Source organism: Morone saxatilis, unplaced genomic scaffold, assembly GCF_004916995.1.
Source record: "Morone saxatilis isolate NCDOM2014 unplaced genomic scaffold, NCSU_SB_2.0 Contig9, whole genome shotgun sequence".
NCBI classification, from domain to species: domain Eukaryota; kingdom Metazoa; phylum Chordata; class Actinopteri; family Moronidae; genus Morone; species Morone saxatilis.
Window position 1 is genome coordinate 21,862,116 of NW_023340268.1, and position 23,281 is coordinate 21,885,396.

At 41.3% G+C, this 23,281-nt stretch overlaps 1 protein-coding gene across 1 annotated transcript in view; it reads right to left on the minus strand.

Moving 5' to 3' along the window:
• The window catches only part of si:ch211-57n23.4 (immunoglobulin superfamily DCC subclass member 3), a 52,827-nt gene that overhangs the window by 9,407 nt on the left and 20,139 nt on the right, over positions 1-23,281 (minus strand). Inside the window, exons 3-8 of the mRNA XM_035681011.1 lie at positions 15,754-15,799; positions 10,344-10,661; positions 7,917-8,061; positions 7,331-7,461; positions 6,680-6,817; positions 6,414-6,572 (exon numbers count right to left, since the gene is read on the minus strand). Of these exons, the coding sequence (XP_035536904.1) occupies positions 6,414-6,572; positions 6,680-6,817; positions 7,331-7,461; positions 7,917-8,061; positions 10,344-10,661; positions 15,754-15,799 (937 nt within the window). The remainder of the gene's footprint in view (positions 1-6,413; positions 6,573-6,679; positions 6,818-7,330; positions 7,462-7,916; positions 8,062-10,343; positions 10,662-15,753; positions 15,800-23,281) is intronic.

Below are 23,281 nucleotides of genomic sequence, written 5' to 3' on the forward strand. Positions count from 1 at the left end.
CATTCAGCCCAATGGATTCTTGCAAATACCATTAGGAGCACTAGGAGGAGCCAGAGGAACCAGATTTTTTTCACAGATTATCTAGAGAAAGTTTCAGTAAATATAACAAAAACTTTTTTTTAATTTTTACAAAAATTACCAACTGCAGCTTGTAATTGGTGATAACAGTGTTATTGCTACTAGTCTGTGCTTCAACTTCATATGTCAAGGGTGTCTCTTCAAACCCCAGAGTATAGTCAGGTCCCTTTACAACACACACAGACACTGGACAGATGCAGGGTTGACTGCTCCTCCTGACACCCAGTTCAATATCAGAGGCACAATAGACATGCATATATAGTATGCTGGGATATAGGCACTGCTCCTTAAGCCCTAAACCCCCCCCCCAACTTCAACCCACGCTCAGCATCTCATTGATCTATTGACCTCAACACCCACTGTGACCCCCCAACCCCCTTAACCCCCCAACCATCCACCTATAGATGACCATTTCAATAAGGACACATTCATCACTGCGAGTGGGGATCTGTCTTTCTCCTGTCAGTCAGACCACTTAGATTTCTGGAGAGCAGAAACAGTGCGACCTAGAGGCAGGGACAGGAAGTCCAGTTTATGTATTAGTAGCTTACATCAGTGATTCCAAACCTTTTTCCTTAAGGGACCCCTTTTCTATCATTGAGTAAACTGACTAAGTGACACATTTCCATATTATATTCAATACATAACAATAACAGACACAATAACTGCAGGAAGGTTACTGATTCCTGTGTGTGTTTATGCTGCATTCACCACAGCTAATCCTTACTGTTCAATAAAAGTATGGACACCAATGTGCAGAAACGTTGCTCGAGATGCAGGAAGCTATCTGGATGTGTACACTGTAAAACAGTGAGATGATTATCCTTCAGAATTGAGATAACGCATAATTTCGAGGCAACTGTCTTCACTAAATGAGTGAACTGTTGTTGTAAAACTTAAAGTTGAAGTTTTCCTACTAGTTTATTTCAAAACAGTTTGATTCAATGACCGGCTGTGGGCCGATCAAAACTGAGAAGAACAGTACTTTTGGTGGCCGTGGTATGATATGTGATGCAGTTTTAAAAGCAGACTGGTTTGACTGTTATGGCTTATGTACCAAAATCTCCCAAAGTTGATTTTCATGACACATTAAAATAAGTGGACACATTCAGAGGCAACACATTCGTTTGTGTAAAGCACTGCAGCATGTCTCATAGTAAATGTTATTGGTAGTAAATGGGATTAATGTGCAAAACAGCAACATATTTGATAAAAAAATCAAGTTCAACTTCCTCAATTGTTACATTGTACATGAGACCGTGCTCTCTCGCTCTCTCTTTGTGTGTGTGGACATTATCTCTCGGGGGGATAATGTCCACACACACCCCTTCATCTGTTCAGTTGTCCCGTTAGAAAGTGTCAGGCGTCCTCAGCTGACCATTCATCAGTGGATCGATACCCTGTATCGATCAGTGATTCTGTTGACCTTGAGTTTCACCACGCCTGCACCTCATCTTATTACCTTCCACCCCTATTGTTTGCCGCTTGTTTGGGGTTGGGGGTGGGGATCCATACATCTGTCCACTGCTTGGACAGGCCCTTGGCGCATTAGATTTATATTTTCCTAATTACATTTTCCACATAAAAACAATCAGTAAACTTTATATTTTGGTGCATGAGCAGTGTTTAAATACTAACAATATAACCTGGTACCAGTTCTAGACAGATAGATAGAAGGCATTGTGACAACTTTATTTCGTTTTTTTTTCGGAAAGAATCAGGAAATTACATTAGTAGTTACTTCACTGTATCCTAAAGAGTGCAGTTTATGAGCAGTTGAGAGAATTGCTGAAATCAGTAAAATCCTGATGCCGATATTTCCATTACCATGTAAAGTGACTCTCAGCACCTTTTTAAAGCGCTATATTAAATAAATTAATTGTTAATTAATTAATTGTAACTCTTGATATTAAGGTACACATATTCGCTGTTAAATAGTTGTTTAGGATTAATATTAGCATACTGGCTCTTTATTAGTCATTATAAAGCACTTATTAATGCCTTATTCTGCATGACCATGTTCTACAGCTACTAGGCCATTAACTAAGAGTATTCTCTCAACAACCTCCCAATTACTGCTTATTGATAGTAAGTAAGGAAGTACATTAATTATAGTCTTAATATGCTTTGCTATGAAATAAGTCTATTGTTTTTGTGTTAATTAAATGATTGAATCATGTTTGTTGGATATGATAAAAAGAAAATGTAAATGAATGAAATCAACCCATGTTGGTCCAACAAGAACAAATTAGGATTAAGCAATTCTGTTGGGTCAACCTAATTTACTTGGGTTGGATGCCTGCAGTAAATTACCTAATATGCATATGCCATATCTGTCAACACATTTGGGCAAGAAGTTACCAGTCTGTGACACTTCATCTCCTCAGTGAGGGTAAGATTTTGGTGCTGATGTTCATATAAAATGTGAGAAGTAAGCTGAAGCCCTTGGACAAAAACGTGAACAAACATGAGGAGGAAGGAATGGAGGGAGGAATGGACGGAGGGAGGGACAGGCATATTTGACGCACCTCCTCCAATATGGCTGGCCATCCTTTGTGTCTCCCTCTATGTGGTGACACCCTGGTTGCCCTCACCCCTCAGCTGGGATGCTATCCATCTTCCAGCCCTCCCTAATGAACCCAGAGACCACACCTCCTCTTTCCTCCACCTCCCTATCTGTCCGTTCCAACCGTTTCCGTGCGCCCTGAATCCTTCTGTCGAGGTCAGGGTTCAAGGGTCATTCCTCAACCCGCCTATTCCCTTCCACTCGCACACTCCCTCCCCCACTGCACCTTGCATCCAGCATTGACCGTCTACTTGTCCTCCACTTTTTGTCTCTCCGTCTGTTGTCCTCTTTGTCCCTTGGCCCTGACCATGACCATGGAGACTGTGTGAAAGTTGTGACCTCTGCCAGCCTTTGCACTACAAACACAAACAGCAGCCAGCCTCACTGAACTTGACTTCAGCTGTGAGTCACTAACAGAAGACCTGACTGTCACAAACGATGACCAGGGAAAGAGGAGACAATTTACTATCATCTAACTTGGGCACTGTATTTGCAAAAATGAAATATCCCCTGCAAAGATGTATTACAATGTCCAAAAAATCTGCTTGGAACAAGAATGTGTGTCTGATAGAATATAATTTCCTCATTAAAAACCTTTAAAAGCCATCTACTCCTTCTATCTCAATATAAATTCCGGAATCTATGAATGTGCAGTATTGCTACTTTCAAACTATTTGTTATATCACAAACCATGCTGGTGGGCTCCGCCCCTTAAAATCTGATTTTAGAGTACAGAGAAACTTTCCACTGTCAGCAGATGAATATGAAAACATCCTTTTAGTGTCAAACTCTGCATATACAGCATTCAAACAGCACACTGTAGCAACAAGAAGAAAAACTATGGGCTCAAACAATGGTCAATATGATTTTGAGCTTGTGAAATGAGCCTGTGGTTGTACATCCCACTTCCTCAATATATGCGAAAATAAGTTTGTGAATGTGTAGAAAAGATTTGTAACATTTACAAAATACAAGAATGTCTTAAAATTTGTGCACAAATGTATCGATAGAAAGGTGTATCGATAGAAAGGTGACTTCTTGTTGATTCCATACCCATGCACAGTAATGGATTACATGTAACATGCTAATCAAGTTACAAAAAAAGGAAGAAAAATAATCAGATTAGGGTTAAATTTAAGTTTTAAATTTTGGGTATTATAACAAGGATTACAATTTTAAAATACTGTACATGAAAAGTATGTCTTCAAAAGTAACGGAAAACAATCATGTTACACAGTTACATTACTTACTAATACTGTGATACTTAGTATTAATTAATTAGGTTACTGACTACATTTCCAAGAGGTAATAAATAACTGTATTGGATTATATTTTTAAAGTAACCCTCCCAACCCTGCCCATGCATGTTTAACTTCAGTGTCAAACACAGTGTGGGAAGTCTGAGTACTGAATTGCACAGCTTTCTGCTTTCCTCACTGTCACACACATCCTTAGTTTCAACAGGATCATATCATCATAGTACTTCCTACAATGACCCAGTGTCATTTAAGCAGTTAGTAAAACTAATCCCAGCTCTCTGCTACCCCAGTTTTGGGGGTAATATTCTGATTTGGGATGCACTGCTGCAGAATGATGAGCACATTTTAACTCTCAACTCAACCTTTGGAGCTCTGTAAAGCACATTGTAGGATGCCCAAAGCCAAAACCTCTCTCAACTCCAAAAAAAGAGAAATTGATCAATAAATTAATGAATATATTAGAGCTATAATTCCCCTCCCCTGCACCAGAGGCACTGCCAATCACTTTGAGAGAGTGACAGGGGAAAGTATTGATTGATCTGGTCAGAGAGTCGGACAAAACAGGAACACAGGGGATGGATGGATGGATGAGGGCAAAGCTGAATTCTATGCATATTGATTTATGTCACTGAGATTACAAGAAATCTAATGAAATGTGCTCCTGCTCTTTTTATGGTTTATATTTCAAATGCAATGTATTGTTTGATGTTATAAACGGAGAATATATATTCATTTATATCATTTTCTCAATCGTTGATTCAGTGTGGTGATATAGTGGAGTAATAACTATAGTATTTCCTCCTGAGATACAGTGAAATAGAAAACACACCTCCATCATCTCCAAACATATCCTGGTAATTAACAACATCACACTCCACGTATTTCTGTGCGTCCTCTAACACTCTGGGAGGTGAGCTGCTAATTGAGCTGGCCTCAGGACAGCCAATTAAAGAACAGCTAATAACAGTGAAAAATATAAGCGGGCTGAGACTGTGGACATCTGTAGGGTGATGGATGAGTACATGTCATGGAGAGCCCTCTGCTCCCCCACACATACACACCCAGCTGAACACTGATGTCAGTGCTTAATTGTTAGAAAGGAAGTGGAAGGGGTGTGCATATGTGTGGTGGAGGTGGGGAGGGGTCACACCAATAGTGTCACCATACAGCGGGTCCATGCTCCAGCCTCCACCCCCCACTAAACAGCCAAGGGCAAAGGTGAGAAGAAAGGGTGGAGCTTTGCTATTGACCCTCTCCTTCCCCCTCCCCTCACCACCAGTTAATATGGATACACACACACACACTCACACAGGATCTATCATGGAGGTCTAGTAAGTAATTAAACAAAGGCTGCAACAATGGCTTCATGAATGCTGGAGATGTATCTGTATCAGATGGTCAGTCAACAAAACAGTGTGATCACATGAGCGTTTCTGCATGTTTATAGATCATCTATCTTTAGTTTCTGCAATGCATTGATGTGTTTTATATTAAAGGAACAGTCAAACATTTTGAAAGTAGCTTCCCCAGACACAGATGTCTCAGATCAGTTTCATCTCTGTGTGTCTAGTACAGAGACAGGGCCAGGACATATTTATCCTAGCTTAGCACAAAGAATGGAAACAAGGCTAAAATGCTAGTCTAGCTTTGTGGAAAAAATATTAATGACTTAGTGACAGCGCACAGCATTTCTCAAGTCCTGGTATTGGCAGGTTAAAAGACTACAGTGAATATTAATAATTAGTACTAATTAGCTTAACTTGCAACTAGCCAACTTGTAAACAATACATCTTTAGAGTTGCTGGAAGTAGAGCTGCAATGGTTAGTTGATCAGTTGTCAACTAATAAATTAATCTTTTAAAACTGTCTTAAACTGTTCGATTGATCGAGAAAATGAAAGATGATTCACAGATGAATCAATAATGAAAATAATCATTAGTTGCAGCCCTCATGGGAAGTGCATATTTTCACTTTTGACGTAGCTGTATGGAGCAGAGCCAAACTAGGCTAGGCTAAATGCAGCTTGTTACCCTGGAAATGTGGAATTAATAATGAGGTTTACATCTTTCAGTTACAATTGTGATGGATTTTTAAGGCCCATTCTGATATTGTTACTTAACAAGTTTTAGCATGCAAAAGAGATTTAGCATTAGTATCCACCAGAAATCATATTCCTTACCTTTACCCTTAAAGTGGGGTTTAAAACAGCATTCATTCTAGTGCTAATGCTGTTCTGCCTGCTAGTCATACATTTCAGAGACAGGGGGTTGCACTGGGGTAATTTAGACTTGTAACCTCAGCAGTTTTAGTCTGTACTGGACACAGAGAAATTATAGAGATTATTCTCTCCTGGTATAGATATGATAGCAAAGATGTGTATTTCCAAAGACTGTTACCCTGTACAAAAAAGCCTCGTCTGTAGAGTTAATCAACACAAAACCAGTTGCCAGTACTGGTGTCCAGTGAGGAGCTCTACCGGGCCAGCAGCAGTACTCTTCATACGCTCTCACCTTGTACCACGAGTCTTCCGACTGCAGTACGTCTCATTCTGGTGCCGGGCCGATTGGCAGCACACACGTACACACCGGAATGCTGCAGGGAGACATCCAAGATCATCAGGTTCCCTGTCCCCAGAACCTGGATGCCCTCCACCCCGATGGAGCGGCCGTCTGATTGACGCACAGACAAAGAGATACAGAGAGAAACAAAACTTAAAACCTGTTAATAACTAACCTCCTACTGTCATATAGACTCTATTAGAATGCTCCAGTGGTACCTAGCCTGCTCCAGGAAACAATAGGCCTTGGGTTTCCTGTGGCAATACACTCCAAGATGGCAGTCTGATGGACTGTGATGGTCAGGTTCTGGGGTCCTGACAGGATGACGGGCTCTTTGTAGATTCTGGGAGCTCCACCTGGAACAACAAAGGAAGATAAAGGTAAGGTAAATATGGATGAAAATACCAGAGGTGGGCCCTATTCATTGTTTGGCAAGTCAAGTCTCAAGTATAATTTTTTACAACTGGCGCTCAGTAACGTCAGTTCTTAATGGTTCTCTACTACACCATGACGAGCTGGGGAATTGCAGGCCAACTTGCTGGGAATTATTAACTTTTTACCTTTTTAATTAACATATGTTTTAAATCTTTGTACTTGGGGCAAGGTATCGAGTATTTTCAAGTCTCAAGTCCAATAAAGTATTTTTTGATTATGTAAAGTTAAGTCTAAAGTCATCAAATCAAAAGCTGATGCTGCAGTGTTAGGAGGGCTGTACAAGGACAACTTCAAAGGTACTGCAGTGAGAACCTCTACAGGTAAATGGACACATTCCATAACACATATAGGCATGTAGCTAGCTAACCGTTGTTCTCGCCATAGAGTTTTTTTTCTAACTACTATGATTACATGCTACATGTGTGTCCACCTACCAGTGATGTTGAGCGTGGCCTCGTGGCTGGAGCGAGTGTTGGCGATGTTGGTGGCGACGCAGCGGAAAACCCCAGCATCCACCTGCCTCACGCCTGTCACCTGGAGGATACCCATTGGCAGGAGAGTGTATCTGGATAGGACGGGGAGGTCAGGCTACAGGTTAGCCACTGGAAACTGGTTCAAATATGCTAAACAAATGTGTGTGTATATAAATGTTACACCCCAAACTAGCACACAAGGTATTTGGGTAGGTTATAGTAGGTGGCCAAATGAATGTGCACTGTGATGTACAAGTGCACTTTAATGTACACTATCTGATGAGGGCAGTTTGCAGCTTGCAATGACATGTAGGCTAGAAAGGTGGCTGTTCAGTTCAAACTCATGTCAGTTGTAATTGATTTCAGTTTTCGTGGTGAAACAAGTAGTCACCACTCGCAAGCAACTAAATCTCAGATGTGTGTACTGTGTGTCCAACCATATGTAGGCAGAATTATATACTAATTTAGGAAGTTAGTTAGGAAAATACCAGTGTGTAGCAGTCGCATGTCAACAGTTAAGTTTGTATGGTGTTGTGTGTGGTGCTACCTGTTGTCGGTGGTGTTGAGTGGTACTCTGTCTCTCTCCCAGGTAATGTTGGCCTCAGGCACCCCATTGATCTGACACTGGAAGCGTGCGACTCCTCCCTCGTCCACGGACATGGATGCAGGGTGGGTGTGGAATTTAGGAAGAGCTGAGGAGCAGAACACGCAAAGATCAGCCTTATGGGGAAAATACTTTGAGAACATTCTAAAACCCTGAAGGGGCAGTTACCAGTTTACCATGGTTACTGTGAAAACAGTTGGTCTTCTGTGGCTCTGGAGGAATATGAGAAAACTAGTTTTATAAAAGAAAGTCAAACTGTGCCTGTGGAGTTTTTAAGATGTTTTGAGCATGAGTTGTCTCCTAGCTCTTTAATATATCACTATCTACATAAAATCCGTAAACATACAATAAGAGTTGATGAGGAAAAACATGGAGAGAGATTTTCTCTCAGCCTTTTGTTCTTAAAGCATTTTCTTTCTATTATGTGTCCCCTAAGGGGCTCAGGAAGGTACATCAGTAAATGAGCAGCATATATAATCCAAAACTAATATTACCATTTGAATTGATGAATTTCATTCAAACCTTTGAGTTTTGGCTTGAAATAGATTTGTCTTAGCTATCTTACAATCCTTTTCAAAATTATGTGTGCCTTTGTTGCTGTAAATCATTACATATGTTCATATGCACAGTTTTGTTCACCATTCTTTGGCATATTTTGTATACCCAAAGGCTAGATGTGGCATAATTCCCACTGAAGGTTTAGAATAGCCTAAAACAGCATCCTAATAACCTGGTGGCCATAATCAATAAGGGTGTATACCATAGAGGAGGGGTCTACAAATGAGAGAGCATCACCATAGCAACTCATTGCATTGAACTAAGACCACCTCCAGATAGCCATAATTCTCCCGGATTACCCTTAAACCCTTGGTTTTATTGGACTGAGCGAGGGGGGGGGGGGGTTGTACACTCAAGTAGTACAGGTGTGTGTGTGTTTGTGTGTGTGTTCAGCACATGTACAGTAGAGTACATGCAGTGTAATTTATAGGTTGTCCATAATGAGAGGCTGCTGTGTTTGAACCAGGGCGCCTGTTCCCTCTGACAACAAAGCATCAAAGGGTCAGAGGGGGGCTTGGGTTGCCAAGTATGATGCAGAGGTGTTCCCAATGTGGAGCGTTATTTATAACAGACTATGGGATGTTTTGACAGAAAAAAAGGAACATGCGGCGACTATCTGTGGGGCATCCTATGCTCCCTGTGCAGGTTTATGGCCTGTGGGTAATGCAGGGATATGGATATTAAAATGCCTGAGGAAGTGTTGTCTTCAAAAGAGCAGCCATCAAATCTAAATCACTTCAATGAAGGTCATTATTATGAACTTATCTGTGTTTGGGTAGACATGAGAACCTTTATCAAATGCCCCTCACACACACACAAAGTTTTAAGATAAATCACTTTTTATTACAAGTTAGAATCATTCCTCCTGGATATGTTTGATATCTAGGGCAAAGCACCACAGAGCAAGAAACTGGACCTACAGAACAGCATTTGATCAGCTCAGAGAAGAAAGACTACAATATGTATGTACGTTTATTAAACAGAGAAGGGTGTGCAAACTATGCTAATTTAAGCGTCCCATTCTTCGAAAGTTCTTTTTTGTTACATAGCTGGCTGTAAAATGTGATGTGTCCACTCCAAAAACAGCATTATTAAGTTTAGTGCAATCTAAATAAAATGTTATAATATTATAACAGCTACACTGTAATGCAGTAAGTTATTGTAACTCAAAAAAATTGTTTGGATTGCATCGAAAAAGTTAAGAAATGAAAAGAAAGTTAAATAAAATTCTTTATTTAGCAGCTTTTACTAGTAATTTTATATGACACTAACTTAACTTACTTACTTACCTAACTTGTAAGTTAAGGAAACATTCCTGATTAAGTCGCCTACTTTTTACTAGATCTTTTGTTTTAGAGTACTAAATAAAAATTACAAAATTAGGTTTCTACAGTGTAGTAGCTAGGCTGCTGGCTTTACAAGATCATCACAGTCAAGCCTTTTTCTTTTAAACTTTGCAGTTTAAAAAACAAACATTTTTTCAGGCTCAGTCCACCAGAATTTGAGTAGCACTATGGACAAGGGTCTTTATATAAGGACACTTTTCAAATAAAGCAGGTCTATAGGCCATACTGCAAATACATTTATTTACAAGAGACCCAACAGTTTCCACCATAAGCAAGCACTTGGCGACAGTGTAGAGGAAAATCTTCCTTTCAAGAGGCAGAAAAAGTAGGTGTTCCTACTCAATTCATTTGCACTGTGAACCAATAATTTGTCCCATCTGTGAGTAATATTATCATTCCAAACAACATGTTATTGCGTGGCAAAAAAAGTGTACAGGTAGTATCAGTCATGTTCTGCGTTACTTACATGCCAAAAGGACTTTGGCCTTGCGGCTGACCAGTAAGCCGTAGCGATTTTGGGCAGCACAGTCGTACTCGCCCATATCCGCGTCGCTCCCCTCTCTGCGCTTCTGGAAGCTCTGGATGAACAGTGTGCCGTTCGCCAGCACCCGGACCCGCGGGCTGGTGGGTAAAGGCACCCCGTTTTTACGCCACGTAACCATGATCGGTTCCTCACCCTGCACTTGGCAGTCCAGCATGAGCGGGCGATCCCTCACCGCGATTACATCGTTGGGCTCCAGCAGGAAAGACAGCTCCGAGGCCAGACAGACACCTGCAGGCACAGGTGAAGAGAGAAACACAGGTTATCAGAGAGAGAAAGGCTTTATCACTCATCTTCTTGTTGTTGTTAGTCTAGATCTGCTCTATTTGAAAGTATCCTGAGATAACTTCTGTTATGAATTGGCGCTATACAAATGAGATTTCTGACAATAGAGCTTAAATCCTAAATGTTAAACACTGGACCTTTAAGAATCCAGTCAGTTTCACTGCTGGATGTAATTTAGATGTCATGGAATGGGTTGTATGTGGGAAAGCAACCTTGAACTGCGGGAGTGTTTCGTATTAACACATAGGAAAATGATGGCGGATTATACAAATTTCAATCAATTTTTCATCTTCAACACACAAACATCCCATGGTTCCAGAGACAATTGCACAGGGGGAGGCTTCTTTGCCAGACATCAAGCCTCAGGGAACCCTACCCAAATTGTCCGAAAAACCTCACTCAACACCAAAAACTATTTCATCTGATTGATGGCGCATTTGGTTTTGCAGCCTATAACGCTTTTACTGAAGATGAGCCACAATGGAGGCTGAATGCCAGCGAGCCATCCAGCCAGAGAGGGCAACAACAATACCCGAGCTGGAAGGAGAACACTGCCAAGGGTTGCAGGGGTCAAGTTAGGAGCGCCTCCATTGAAGCAGGGGCCAATTGTGACAATAGTGTTGTGACTATGCTTATTTGCACCCAACCCACAGTAACCTCTGTAAAAGATCCCGTCAGCCACCATGCACCCCAGGGCACCATCTGCCCCTTCTTATGCATCCCCTTCACCCCTCCCATCTCTTCCCGTCCTTTCAGATCCATCTCTGAGGTGACTTTCCCATGCCACCAGAGCTCTCTTCGTCACCCTTGTCCCCTCTTCTCCGTGACCTTGGTTACACTCCCAGTCTCCCCAATCTTTTTTGGTGTTAATGTCCTCATATGCAAAGAACCTTGAACCCTTGCAATAGCCGCTTTCCCTCCCAGCTGTGAGGCAAACAATCAGAGTTGCACTTGAACCTGCATAATGCCTTATCAGTGTCATTATGGAGTCTTGCATTTGTTCAACCAAATGTACCCTATTCTTAAGGCCAGCTGAGAGTTTTTTTGTTATCTAGCCACCATCCAGCAGCCGCTTGCAGCTGAACTTGACTTTGGGTTGGCTTCAGTCATTTTGTATATTTCTGTTCCCAGTGAAGTTCATTTCCACTCTGAAGGACAGCAGAAGCTGTTTGCTAATATGTTGAACATCATTGTTTGTCAGTGCCCATTTATATTCCCATTGATTTTTATTCTTCATTAAAAACAAAACCTTTAGCGCTAACTCCAAATACAGATAACACTAATGGTAAGGTTCAGTTTTTTAAATACAGTGGGCCTATATATCTCTGAGACTTCTGCCTCAACAACAATGCAATAAATTTGGTTTGTGGTTCTCATGGCATTGAAAAATCAGATAAACTTCCAGAGTCCTGGTTACTCTACACTGATTATGGAAACAGATGTTAATGTTGAACTTTTGGAATTTTTCAATGCTGTAAGCACTGCAGATAAAACTGTAATTACCTCCTTTGTATTGTGCTGGAGGCAGAGATGTCAGGGACAGATATCTCAAAACCTGGACAAATAAAACCAAAACTATCTGCATGGATGGACACCTCCTAAATGCCACTAGAGCTACCTTGTCTTACATCCGCACACGCAAATGAAATAAATCAGTGTAAACATGGATAAAATATCCTCCACAAGCAGTTACATTAAGCATAACTGCTTTCTGTTTGTTTACCCTGATAAAAAGTATGGATGGATGTACCATGGCATTGCATATAGATATGAGCAGGTTGATGACTCCTCCTTGATAAGGTAGTTGAGGAAATGGCTTAGAGGTTTTATAACACAGTCTGATTATAGATTGTCACTTAATACAGCCAAGGAGCTTGCAAACATTCAGCCTGAACATACAGCAGAACTGTTTCCCCTCCTGATGTTCTCTGTCATTGGCTTCTCTTATGTATCACATCAAGAAATGAGCATCTGCCCTCCTTTTAATGAGAGATCTCCCACCCAGCAGATGCAGCCAGCAGAGAGGAGTGTGGGTCTACTGGTCAGCTGCGTCTGGACGGGCTGATAGAGCCCAGCAACCCCCCTGAGCCTCCCATCCCTCAGGCCTGGTAATGAAATTCAGGGCCCCCAAGGGGGGGCTTGAATTGCATTCTGTGGCTACGGTTATGGAACACATGGTGTTGTAACCTGTGAGGCCTAAAAGGCCAATGTTGATCTCTGATGCAGGAGAGAATATGATGGAGCGGGGGGCAGAGCAGCAGTTATGGTAAGTCAGATGTTCATAACCAAGGTTATGTCATAGCAGGACTCTTAAAACAGTAATGCAAGTTAACATGGAATTTCCTGCCTGGTTCCTACTTGATAATCAACATAACAATGTCTAGGTAGCAGGTACTAGACTGAAAACACACTACAAAATGTCTTCTAAAGACTGGTTGCTTATACAGTATATATTGTTCTTTTGTTTAGATATTATCTCAGAAGATGAAATGCTAATAATGCTTGACTATGACAAAATTCTAGAGTAGAACACATCACAATGTAAGTTAACATTAGCTAATGCAAGGTAATGTAAGGCAACATAAAGTAATGGAAAGGCAAAGTAACTTAAGGTTATGTAATTTAAGGTAAGGGAAATCAATTTAAGGTATGTAATCAAGCATCAAGGACCTGAATGGACCAGGGTAGACTGTTACAGGATGTTTTTCTTGGCCATATTCCGGTGCTGCTGCAGCATTTGGTTGAAGTAAAAATCTAAATGCCTGTTAATCAGGAGAATCTATATCAGTGAGCCACTGGGTTGTAGAATCATATGCTATCCTAGGGTTTTGTAAGTTGCTGGGTAGAGCAAAACCCTGTTACTAGGGAGCTATAGTTTGTTCTGAGTTAACAGTTTATTAGGGACACCAACAATCTAAAGCAGTCCAGTACAACGGTCTGGCAATCATTATGATCTTTCTTAAGCTTAACGTGCACATGTGAGAGAGCTGTGAATTCCACTCTTTGGTCCTTTTTAGGCTTGAGTGGACAAAATAGACTATAGCTTAACTCCAAAGTAGGATTGTAGGATTATCCTCATAAAAGGTAGGATTCATTAAAGGTCTGTTGTATTGGATTGATACAGGTGTACCAAATAAGTGTAAACTCAATATCAATTTTGAGCTAACTTCTGAGATTTGATTTCCCGAGTGATGGCTCAAATCTTTGCATTAAGATGGATGAAGGACAATGTCAGTGTGTCAAGACTGAAGGATGTTTGACAACAAAGCAGCTCCAGACTGGAGGAGTTAAATGCAAGTTCCAACAAGCTGAACCTGCATGAGGTGTGATTAAGTGCATAGCATTAGAGATTGGACCATTTTCAATATAGGGATAGGACCATAATGAGATTTTTCGAAGGGAGGGGGTTGTCCAGCAACCCCCACACTAACACCCGGTGCTTGTAACCCTGAGCCCCTCAGGGGTCATGAGAGAGTCAGAGGTAAGGAGGATGGATGTGTAGATGAGGGGTGCAGGGGGGGGGGGGTTAGGGTTAGGGTTAGGCTACCCTCCCAGCCTCTGCTGCTATTGTTTAGCGAGCTGCTGCCCCTGAACTTCACAGATTTCTTTCCACCCCCCATAAAAAAAGGCACAGCGCAAGAGAACGGGGTTTTGAGTACCATATACAAATCCTTTTATCAATTAATTTTCCTTTATCCTCTATCCCCCTTTTAGACATCTCCATTTGAAACGCAACCTTAGCTGGAATGATAAGAGGAATGAAACTGAGAAATATTTCTGATGAATCCTTTGCAAGGGTTAAGGTTAGGGTTAAAAATAAAATAGAGTTAGGGGCTGGGGTTGAGAATAAGGCTGAAGCTTTAAGGGTTAGAGTTAGGGTTGGAGCTTCATATTTTATAGATTTGCTGCACATATCTGCACACATATCATTTGCGCAAATGTTTGATAATTGAAATATGAACAAATCAGAGCATATTCAATATGCAATATTTCCCTTTCAGTTTAAACAAGCAGCTGAAGGTCTAGGCTGGAAGATTAGAATAGCTGGGCAGGCAGAAAAGACATTGCCCCAGGGCTTCCTCCTTTGTCCTCCTAATGGGAGTAAAACTCCTTGCTTGGAGACAGCAAGTTCTCTCTTCTGTGTTACGCAAACATGCTATTGTAGTTGCTGTTGGTGGTCCTTTGTTTAGTTCACTTGCTAGGTGTCATATGCCATGTTTAATGTCTAAACACTGACTGCTTCTAAGAAATGAACAGAGGTAAAACATGCTTGTGTCCATGACTGAAAGTGCAGTTTAAACAGATAACAGGCATAGTCTTAAGACAACTTATTATTCAGCAAGCTCAGTGTGGTCTTTTGATACTGTCAGGGATACAATAATACAACACTATTTTGGTCCTTACTTTGAGAAATATAAATCTGTTTTCTACAAAACCCTTATTTCATTTAAGAAAAGAAGTCAACATTTGATAAAAGAAAAGTTTGGATTGAAATCTGAAACTATCTGAGCAAAAGGTAAACAAGATTATTAACAATACAAAATGTATATCATATGTTATGAGGAGTGAGTGAGAATATTTTATACCAATACAATGACAATACTAAATTCAAACTTAGTATGGGATTAGGCTGGGTCTTTTCACAGCAACATATCTTACGTTCCTGACCTATTGATAACATGTTTACCCATGCATAAACTGACATTGGCCCCATGGGTCCTGGGGCCCAGGCTGCCCCATCTGAATTTGGAGGGCTGATTTCTAATGGTCAGTGCAGATTTAAAAAGCCTGACCAAACAGTGTCCCCACCAGCCAGGTGGCTCAATAAGCAATAATCTCTAATGTGATGAAGAGGAGGCCTCTTTGTCTGTCCTTTTTTAGTCAGTGAGGTGTCAGCTCACAGAGTGGATGCAGCAACTCTTATTAGGGAAATGTCATTAAAAACAAAATGCCTGGCAGGACACTCAAGCTAAGACACAGCCAGGTGATGCTGCACAGGACAGAGACAGCAAAATCAGTGAAAGCTGGACAAATGAGACTGTAGTCTAATGGGACAATAATAGTAGTAGAGGAAGATAATTGTTAGTTATAGGCTCCTATTCTGGTATTTTACCAGTTTAAATTCAATAATATATTATTAATATTATCTTGGAAGGTTTACACAGAGAATGGAAATAAGTAATGATTAAAGCAAGCAAAACCTGTTTCAGTGTTCATACGGGTACCTGACTATCTTATTGTTTTAAGACAGACTTGAAAAATTGTGAACCTATCCTTTAACATAACAGCTTAGGGACTGTGCTGGAAACATGACCTGCTCCTGAGATGTCTGTTTTCAGTCCAACATCCACAGAGACAATTTTCACCAAAACCTTTTCCGAGATAAGTCATCCGAGCTCCATGCTCTTCACCAGCAGCACCACATTTCACAGGTAGGAAACGTGGTGACACAAACTGTGGGAGCTGCCTGGTGCAACCACAGTGTTCCCTTCTGAAACATCAGGCTCAGACCAGCTAATGATCGATGCTGGTTTTTGATGGTCTAGGGCATTGATCTTCAAACTGGGGTCCTTAAGTGGGTTGTAGGGGGTCCCCAGCAAAAGGATAAATAGAATATTTGATAAAATTTTTTTGAAGTTGATACAAGGAGAGAAATAGGGTTGGCCCTTTGTATTTATGTAATTTATAGTGATCCCAGTTTGATCATTGATTGACTATGAAGACTTTATGATCTTGTAACGTACAAATAAAAAAAATACTCGATCAATTCCATAAGACAAAATCTCCTCAAACTGGGGGTCCATGGTCTAATGTGCATCTACTGTGGGGGAAAGGTTTGATGGTCTAAGGGGCTGTTTGATGGTCAAAGACTTGATGGCTGGTATGACGTTGGTCAAGCTGGTTACAAAGCTAGCTCATGCTTTCCAACCAGTTGGAAATTTACTGGTCATGACTAACTACTGGTGAAGCTGTTTTATATTCAGCACATATTCATCCAGTCTGGTCCATCTGTGAGAGTGAACAGAAGCCAGTCAGTCATGTTTCCACAGTTTTCTGCAGTATGATTGTGATGTTAGAATTCTAAGGCTCTACCTCTGGAAATATAAAGCCTGGAGGATTTTACAAACTAACTGATAAACCAGTAACAAAAGAAGCTGGACTCATAAAAGTGAATTCCATTAAAGCAGTGTGTACATTTTAACACCTCATACTGTCAAGTTAGTGTTGGATCCTCTCCAGTCTCCTATCGTACCTTTACATGGTTCAAATCCTGTTAGCATTAGTCTAAACTCTCCACAGATTGAGATGTTAGCCTCTTTTCTGTCACACTGCAGGAAACCCCCAGCCACCGCAGGCCCTCTGTGTCACAGCCGTGGATTAAACCAAGGGGTGTTTCTGATGGCCTAGTCCATTGTGGACAGTGTGAGATCGAGTGAGGAGCCGTGACAGGGGAGCGTTGTCAAAGACATGGTCATGGGCAGCTGCAGGGGGATTACCTCTTACACACATATCTTTAATAAGGTCTCAATCTGAGCACAAACTGGCAGTGTTATGGAGATGAGGGTATGTGGGTCAGGTCACTGAAGGATGAGGACTTGGGGGGGGGGCTATTGTGTTTGTGGTCCCCCACCTCCATAGACTGCTCTGCTGACCAGGACGACCTAGAGCCCTACCCCCTCCTAAAGGTCAGAGGTCACTGACTCTGTGGTCAGACAGAACCTCCTACTCTGTCTGTGCTGCTCCGCTTCTCATGCAAAGCTGCTCTGTTTTGTCTCGAATTGTAAGATTTTTTGTTCACATTTAAAACTTCTTAAATTTTGAAGGTTTTATTATGTGTACCTGGAAAACAACCGGAAAATTAAGATAACTTGACCATCAGGTTTTAAATTTTTTTAAATTCTCTTTTTTATTGTTCATGTGAATATATGAATAAATTGATACAGGGTACAGAAAAAGTGTTTTTTGGGTCCCTTCCCCCAAAAATATATAAGATTACATTAGATCAAGTTAAACAGTTAAAAATTAAATCTCAACTCAAGGTCCACTTACTAACTTTTTCTGGAGATTTCACACTTCACAGCCTTCTGTTTAGATGCTCTCAGTGGACCTTGAGCTATTATTTATTAATTTATTTGTAAAACTACCATCTCCAAGTTCAAGAACAAACTTTCTTGCTTAGCCAAACCAAAGTCTTTTGGTTTGTATTATATATGTTATTTGGAGGAGACCCCCTGCCTTCCTCCCCCCAAATAAATTCCCATTCAATAGCCTCCTTCTTTATCTTTTTTGGGGGGGGAGAAAGTGACACAATGCCAGTGAATTTGAATAAAAAAGTTAGTTAATATCTTCAATATAACAGCTTTAAATGGACTATATATGTAGGTATGTTTGGATTAATTTACCACAACATTGTACATTTATGTTGAAGGCTCATTCTCAACCTTGGAAATAACAGTTTGACAAAAAGTTCTTATCAGAGAGTACCACCACTTTGTGTTCCTGAAGCTTCCCAGCCTTCCATGAGAGAAGGCCAGAAGATGTAGCTTTAAATGTAGGAAAGACCAGATGGAATTTTTGTCAAATTGTAAGTGAAGTTCGTCAGATCCACAGTCGTTGTGGAACTTGATGCTTAGTTCCACTTTCTATCCTTGATACTTTGGTCAGTCACTTTGAGATTTCATATTTGTGCAGGGGATCAGTGAACATCAATTCACATCAATGTAGATATTGATAAGAGCTTCCAGTCATCTGGACTGAGTAGCAAATTAGGACAGAGCAGAAGCCCCCCAACAATTGAAATAACTTAAAATACAGTGACGATATGCTAGTGGAGCAGCTCTTGTTTAACTTACTGACTCGCTGACAGATTCTATGTGGAACAATTAAATCTTCAATAAGGCTGCTGTTATGATCATGATTATGGAATTTAACTGATTAAGAACTCAAACACTGAACTTCCAGTCAAAGTCAAAGCAGCAACAGAACAGTAGGGGCTGCAGCTGCATCCTCAGCTCTCTGCACTTGGTGAAGTTCCCCCAGTTCTCATCCTGCACTCTCCAACAGCTGAAACAAGCTACAGTCCTAGAATTAAAAGCTAAACTATACTTACTCAAACAGTAGAAAGCTGCCAGGCAGGTGAGAAAGATCCTTGGTTTCATTTTGGTTTCTTCACTTCAACCTTCTCCTTGAAGTAATAGCCTCTGACCCTTAGAACCTTAAAAAATGAAATGGATAAAAGAAAAAGTAATCCAAATGGAAAGGCTTCTTATTCCGTATCCTCTTACTATGTATCTTCTTTGGTAATAAGGCTAAAATGTGTGTTGTTTTTATTAAAGCATTGCTATTCTTTAGGTTCCCTGGTCCGGCGTTTGGCCCACGGGAAGCTGCTGGTCATGTCCAAAGCTACTCTGAGAATAGTGCGAGGAAGACACCTCAGCCTGGACAGAGCTCATTAGCTATTCAGCTTCATTGTTGTCAGTGAATGGACACTGATAGAGCAGCTTTCACCACCGGACACTCCAGGTTGGTCTCCTATGAACCAATCGCAGCCGGACGGAGGGGTGGCGGCTCAGCCTGGGAGGCTTGATTGATATTCATTTAAACAGAGGACTGCTGGCCAGCCGCTCTGCCCTACCCCACCCCCTGCCTGATGGGCCAGCTGTGGCCTGAGCTGGACACACTGAAGGACCACACTCACTCCGACTGACAGATTTGACTCACATAAATACATGATGTTTTCAGGTAGCCATTAACCACTATTAGGTTAAAGTGCTATCTTTCAGCTTTGGGATGTTCAAAGGTGGTTGCTTCCATATGAAGCAAACAAAGTCCTTAAAGGATGATTCTGCACGCCACAATGTTGTCCTTAATGCAACAAGGTTGAAGGTTTGCGTACAGGTAGTGAATGGGTGATTAGTGTATCTGACTTTGATGTAAGAGACTGGGGTTTATGTCTTGTCACAGACCTTCTTTGATACAATATGTATGTACCATGTCCACTCACAGGGTTAGCAAATCAAACATTCAAGTCTATTCCAGGGAACTTGTAACATTATTAAATGGGGTCTAGGGGGTTTGGTGGGGTGGTGAAGTAGTGTGGGATCATGGGAGTTGTTATCTTCACCACCATTGCCGTCATTGCAGTCAGCTTCTCCCGGTTAGTTCAGTGGTTCAGGAGGTTTCTACCTGGAGCCCAATTATCCACAACCTTCCCAGGAGTGGCCGGCCGCCCAAAATTACCCCAAGAGCGCAGCGACGACTCATCCAAGAAGTCACAAAAGAACTCAGAACAACATCTAAAAAACTGCAGGCCTCACTCACAGTTAAGGTCAGTGTTCATGATTCCAACATATAAGAAAGAGAGCTGGGCCAAAAAAATGGCATCCATCGGGAAGAGTTGGGCAAGGCCCCGAATTGAACATGCTGACGGCAAAAAAGGAACACAAAAGGGGCCCTCTTCTCCACATTTGGGCCCAATGAAAACATCGTGATGAGTCCGCAAAGATTTTAGGGGGAAATATTATCGTGGAGCTGACAAGACAAACAAGTATCATTTTTGGAAGGTGTGGCAATCCCGTTATCATCTGGCGTTAAAACTAATAAGCAACGGCATTTCCATAAAAAGAAGGCATACATACCAAACAGCTCAAACATGGTGGTTGTAGGTGATACAGGCTGGGGGCTGCTTTGCTGGCTTCATCATCATTTAATAACTGGCATTCTTGGTATTTACTTGGTTATCTTTTATCTAATATTAACATTTGTTTAATGATGCTGAAACATGTAAAGTGTCGACAAATATGCAAAAAATACAGAAAAGGTCAGCAAGAAGTGAGGGCGAAATACGCTTTTCACAGCACTGGTGGCACAACTCAACTACATAGATACATAGTCTAGAAGTTGTAGAAGTGGCCGAAATTTTACTACCGTATTATATTTATTTTTGAATTGCAGCTGCCGCAATTATCGGCTCCACTGGAGCCGCCAAGGCCCCCTCAGTTTCAGGCATCCGAATTTGGAAAAGGCCAAATTCAACTCCTTTTCTCCTGAGCTTACTGTCCATCTCATGTGCTCTGCGCCATAAGTGGGCTTTTTGACCAAGGAATTCATTTGCGGTAGGCTTCGGGTGAAATCTATGCCAACAATCGGGCTTGTCAAAGCCACCAACTGTTTGCATATTTTCAAGTAAAAAGTTTTTAAGAGGAAGTTTTTATTGCGCTATGCAAGCCAGTGCGTTATGCCTTGAAATCTTTCAAACATGACCTTATGATTTTTCGCAGTTTGACTTTATAACACTCAATTTCTTGTTCATAGTTAGAAGTAATTACAGTGCATCACGTCAACATGGGGGCAATGAAAATGCGCGCTGTCCAGTTTCGTTTTCAGAAGACGGTCTTGGTATGTATCTTTGCCAAATAATCAGGTTTTATTGGTAATAGTCATAGTGTCGTTAAAGTAATCTAACTTATGTCGCCTGTTTTGATAACGGTGTCTTATTTTGATTTTCCCTTTCTTGTAAAGGGCACTTTTGAGCCCCTGCATTCTATCTTATGAATGGCTACATAAATAACGTTTATATTATAGCATTATTATTGACCTGAAGTGGTTTAGTTGAGAAAAAAAAAAAAAAAAAAAAAAATCAAGGAAGCTTGGGGCCGTGTAATAGTCCTCCACTAATACATCACACACTATAAGGTCTTTTTCTAGGGGTATAATTTCTGTTGGGAAATTTCACTTAGTAGGGTTCAATTTGTGGACTTGGTCAAAAATATACAAGGGCAATGCTGTTTGCAGGTCAGATGTCCGTTTTTGACATTTAGTTTTTATCACAATCATAGGTGAATGTCAGGTAGACTGGGTAAAATTCGCTGTCCCATTAAGTTGGCTACATCAGCTCCCAACGAGATATTGTTTCTCCTGTTCCATCCCACCAAAACTAGCACTGCCTTTATGGTGGCTTTGCAGTGATTTTTTTGTTGTCTGTTGTTCGATTTTTTAGACGCTCGAAAAATCGCCTCTGTGTAAATGGCACTTTTATGCGCCAACACCAACAACCAACTGAACTGATAATCCTAATCGCTGTTGTATACTGTTTACACCAATTCTAGGCAAGTCAACCCCAGTTTGTTCCCAGCTCTGACCTTTTTTTGTAAGCGCCGGGGTTAAAATGCTGAGTCCTGAGGTTCACCATATCACTCCTTCATCGAGTAGCGTCCTCCTAGAAATGTAATAAAAGAAAAAAAAAAAGATAAAAAAGAAAGAAAGAAGCCACCTCAGACCAGCCTGGATATGAGGCCAGATCGAGGCTTTTCCCCCTGTGCCCCCTAAAGCAACCCGAAACAAACGAAGTCAGCGTCAACACATCGACTTCGCTGGCTGAGAAGTGAAATGTGGACACAGCAACGTGACCCAAGGTTGCCATGAGTTTAACATGGCACAAAACTTGATCCGTAGCAAGTAGAGTAAGAACCCGGGCTGAAGGCCAAAAAGCACTCCCAGGATTGCCTTCCATTGATAGTCAACCAATCCGTCCAATGCTTTTTCCCCGGTCTAAGCCCAAAAATCAGAACCCAGTTTCAAGTAGCTAGAGTGTCCAGGTATCCCCGCAAAATGAAAGGGCCCACATTATCTAGAATAGGGCGCTGCCAGGGCACACAGAATGCCGGATCTTTGATTTATTAGCTGGTCGCATCCCTCTCTTAGTGTTGTTGGTGAGCACTTTTGACAGGATTCTTGTTAGTCAAACAGAGGGGAGAAGCACAGGAGAGGCATTTGTTTGTCATTGTAGATCTCCTTTTTGTCAGTAAGAGAGTTATTACTGTTTAACCTGCTACTTGAGGTGGTGGCAACATTTTAAAAGCTCTCATTAAAAACTGTTAAAGAAGATCTTCATCCAACCTGCCCCGCTTCCAGAAGCTCTTTATTAAACTTCCACTGAATCCCATCAATACGCAAGTTTCACCCCAACTTCATGCCCTGCTAGGCTGTGAAAGGTCTTGCAAGGTCAAGTGACATCGCTCCAACTCAGTCGCTGATTGTCTTCATTGGGGCGGCCCCCATGAGCGGGCGGGCCCAGCCCGTACTGATTGCCTTTTGGTATCGATCGTAAATTGATGCAGAAATCTTCAAAAAAGGAACCAGTATGTGAATTATATTTTATGATAAATCCTGCCCCACCCCTAGCTGGTCAGCTTCGCTCCGCCAACCCACCGTCGCCTAAAAACTATCTTAGCTTATAAATTCTTTCGCTTTTGAATCAAATGTCCCTGTCAATAACCAAATCAGAATGCCCTCCCTACCCCCATTAAGGGCCAGAGCTATCCCTGCTGTCTTTAACTGTCCTGCGTCCAGCTAGCCCTGACTAACACTGAAATCTTTTGTTTCTTCCCCACCTGTCCGTGGCTATCCTGTCTCATTTCATCTGTTTCAAATCCAAAATGATGGCACTGTCAGCGGTTTTTGGCAAGGGAAGTCTTAATCTGCCTAATTTAAAAAGTAAGCGGTAAGCAATAAACTTCTATATTGTCATACTAATTTTCAGTATGAGTGCATTTACTGTATTGAAGGGCAACTTAGAA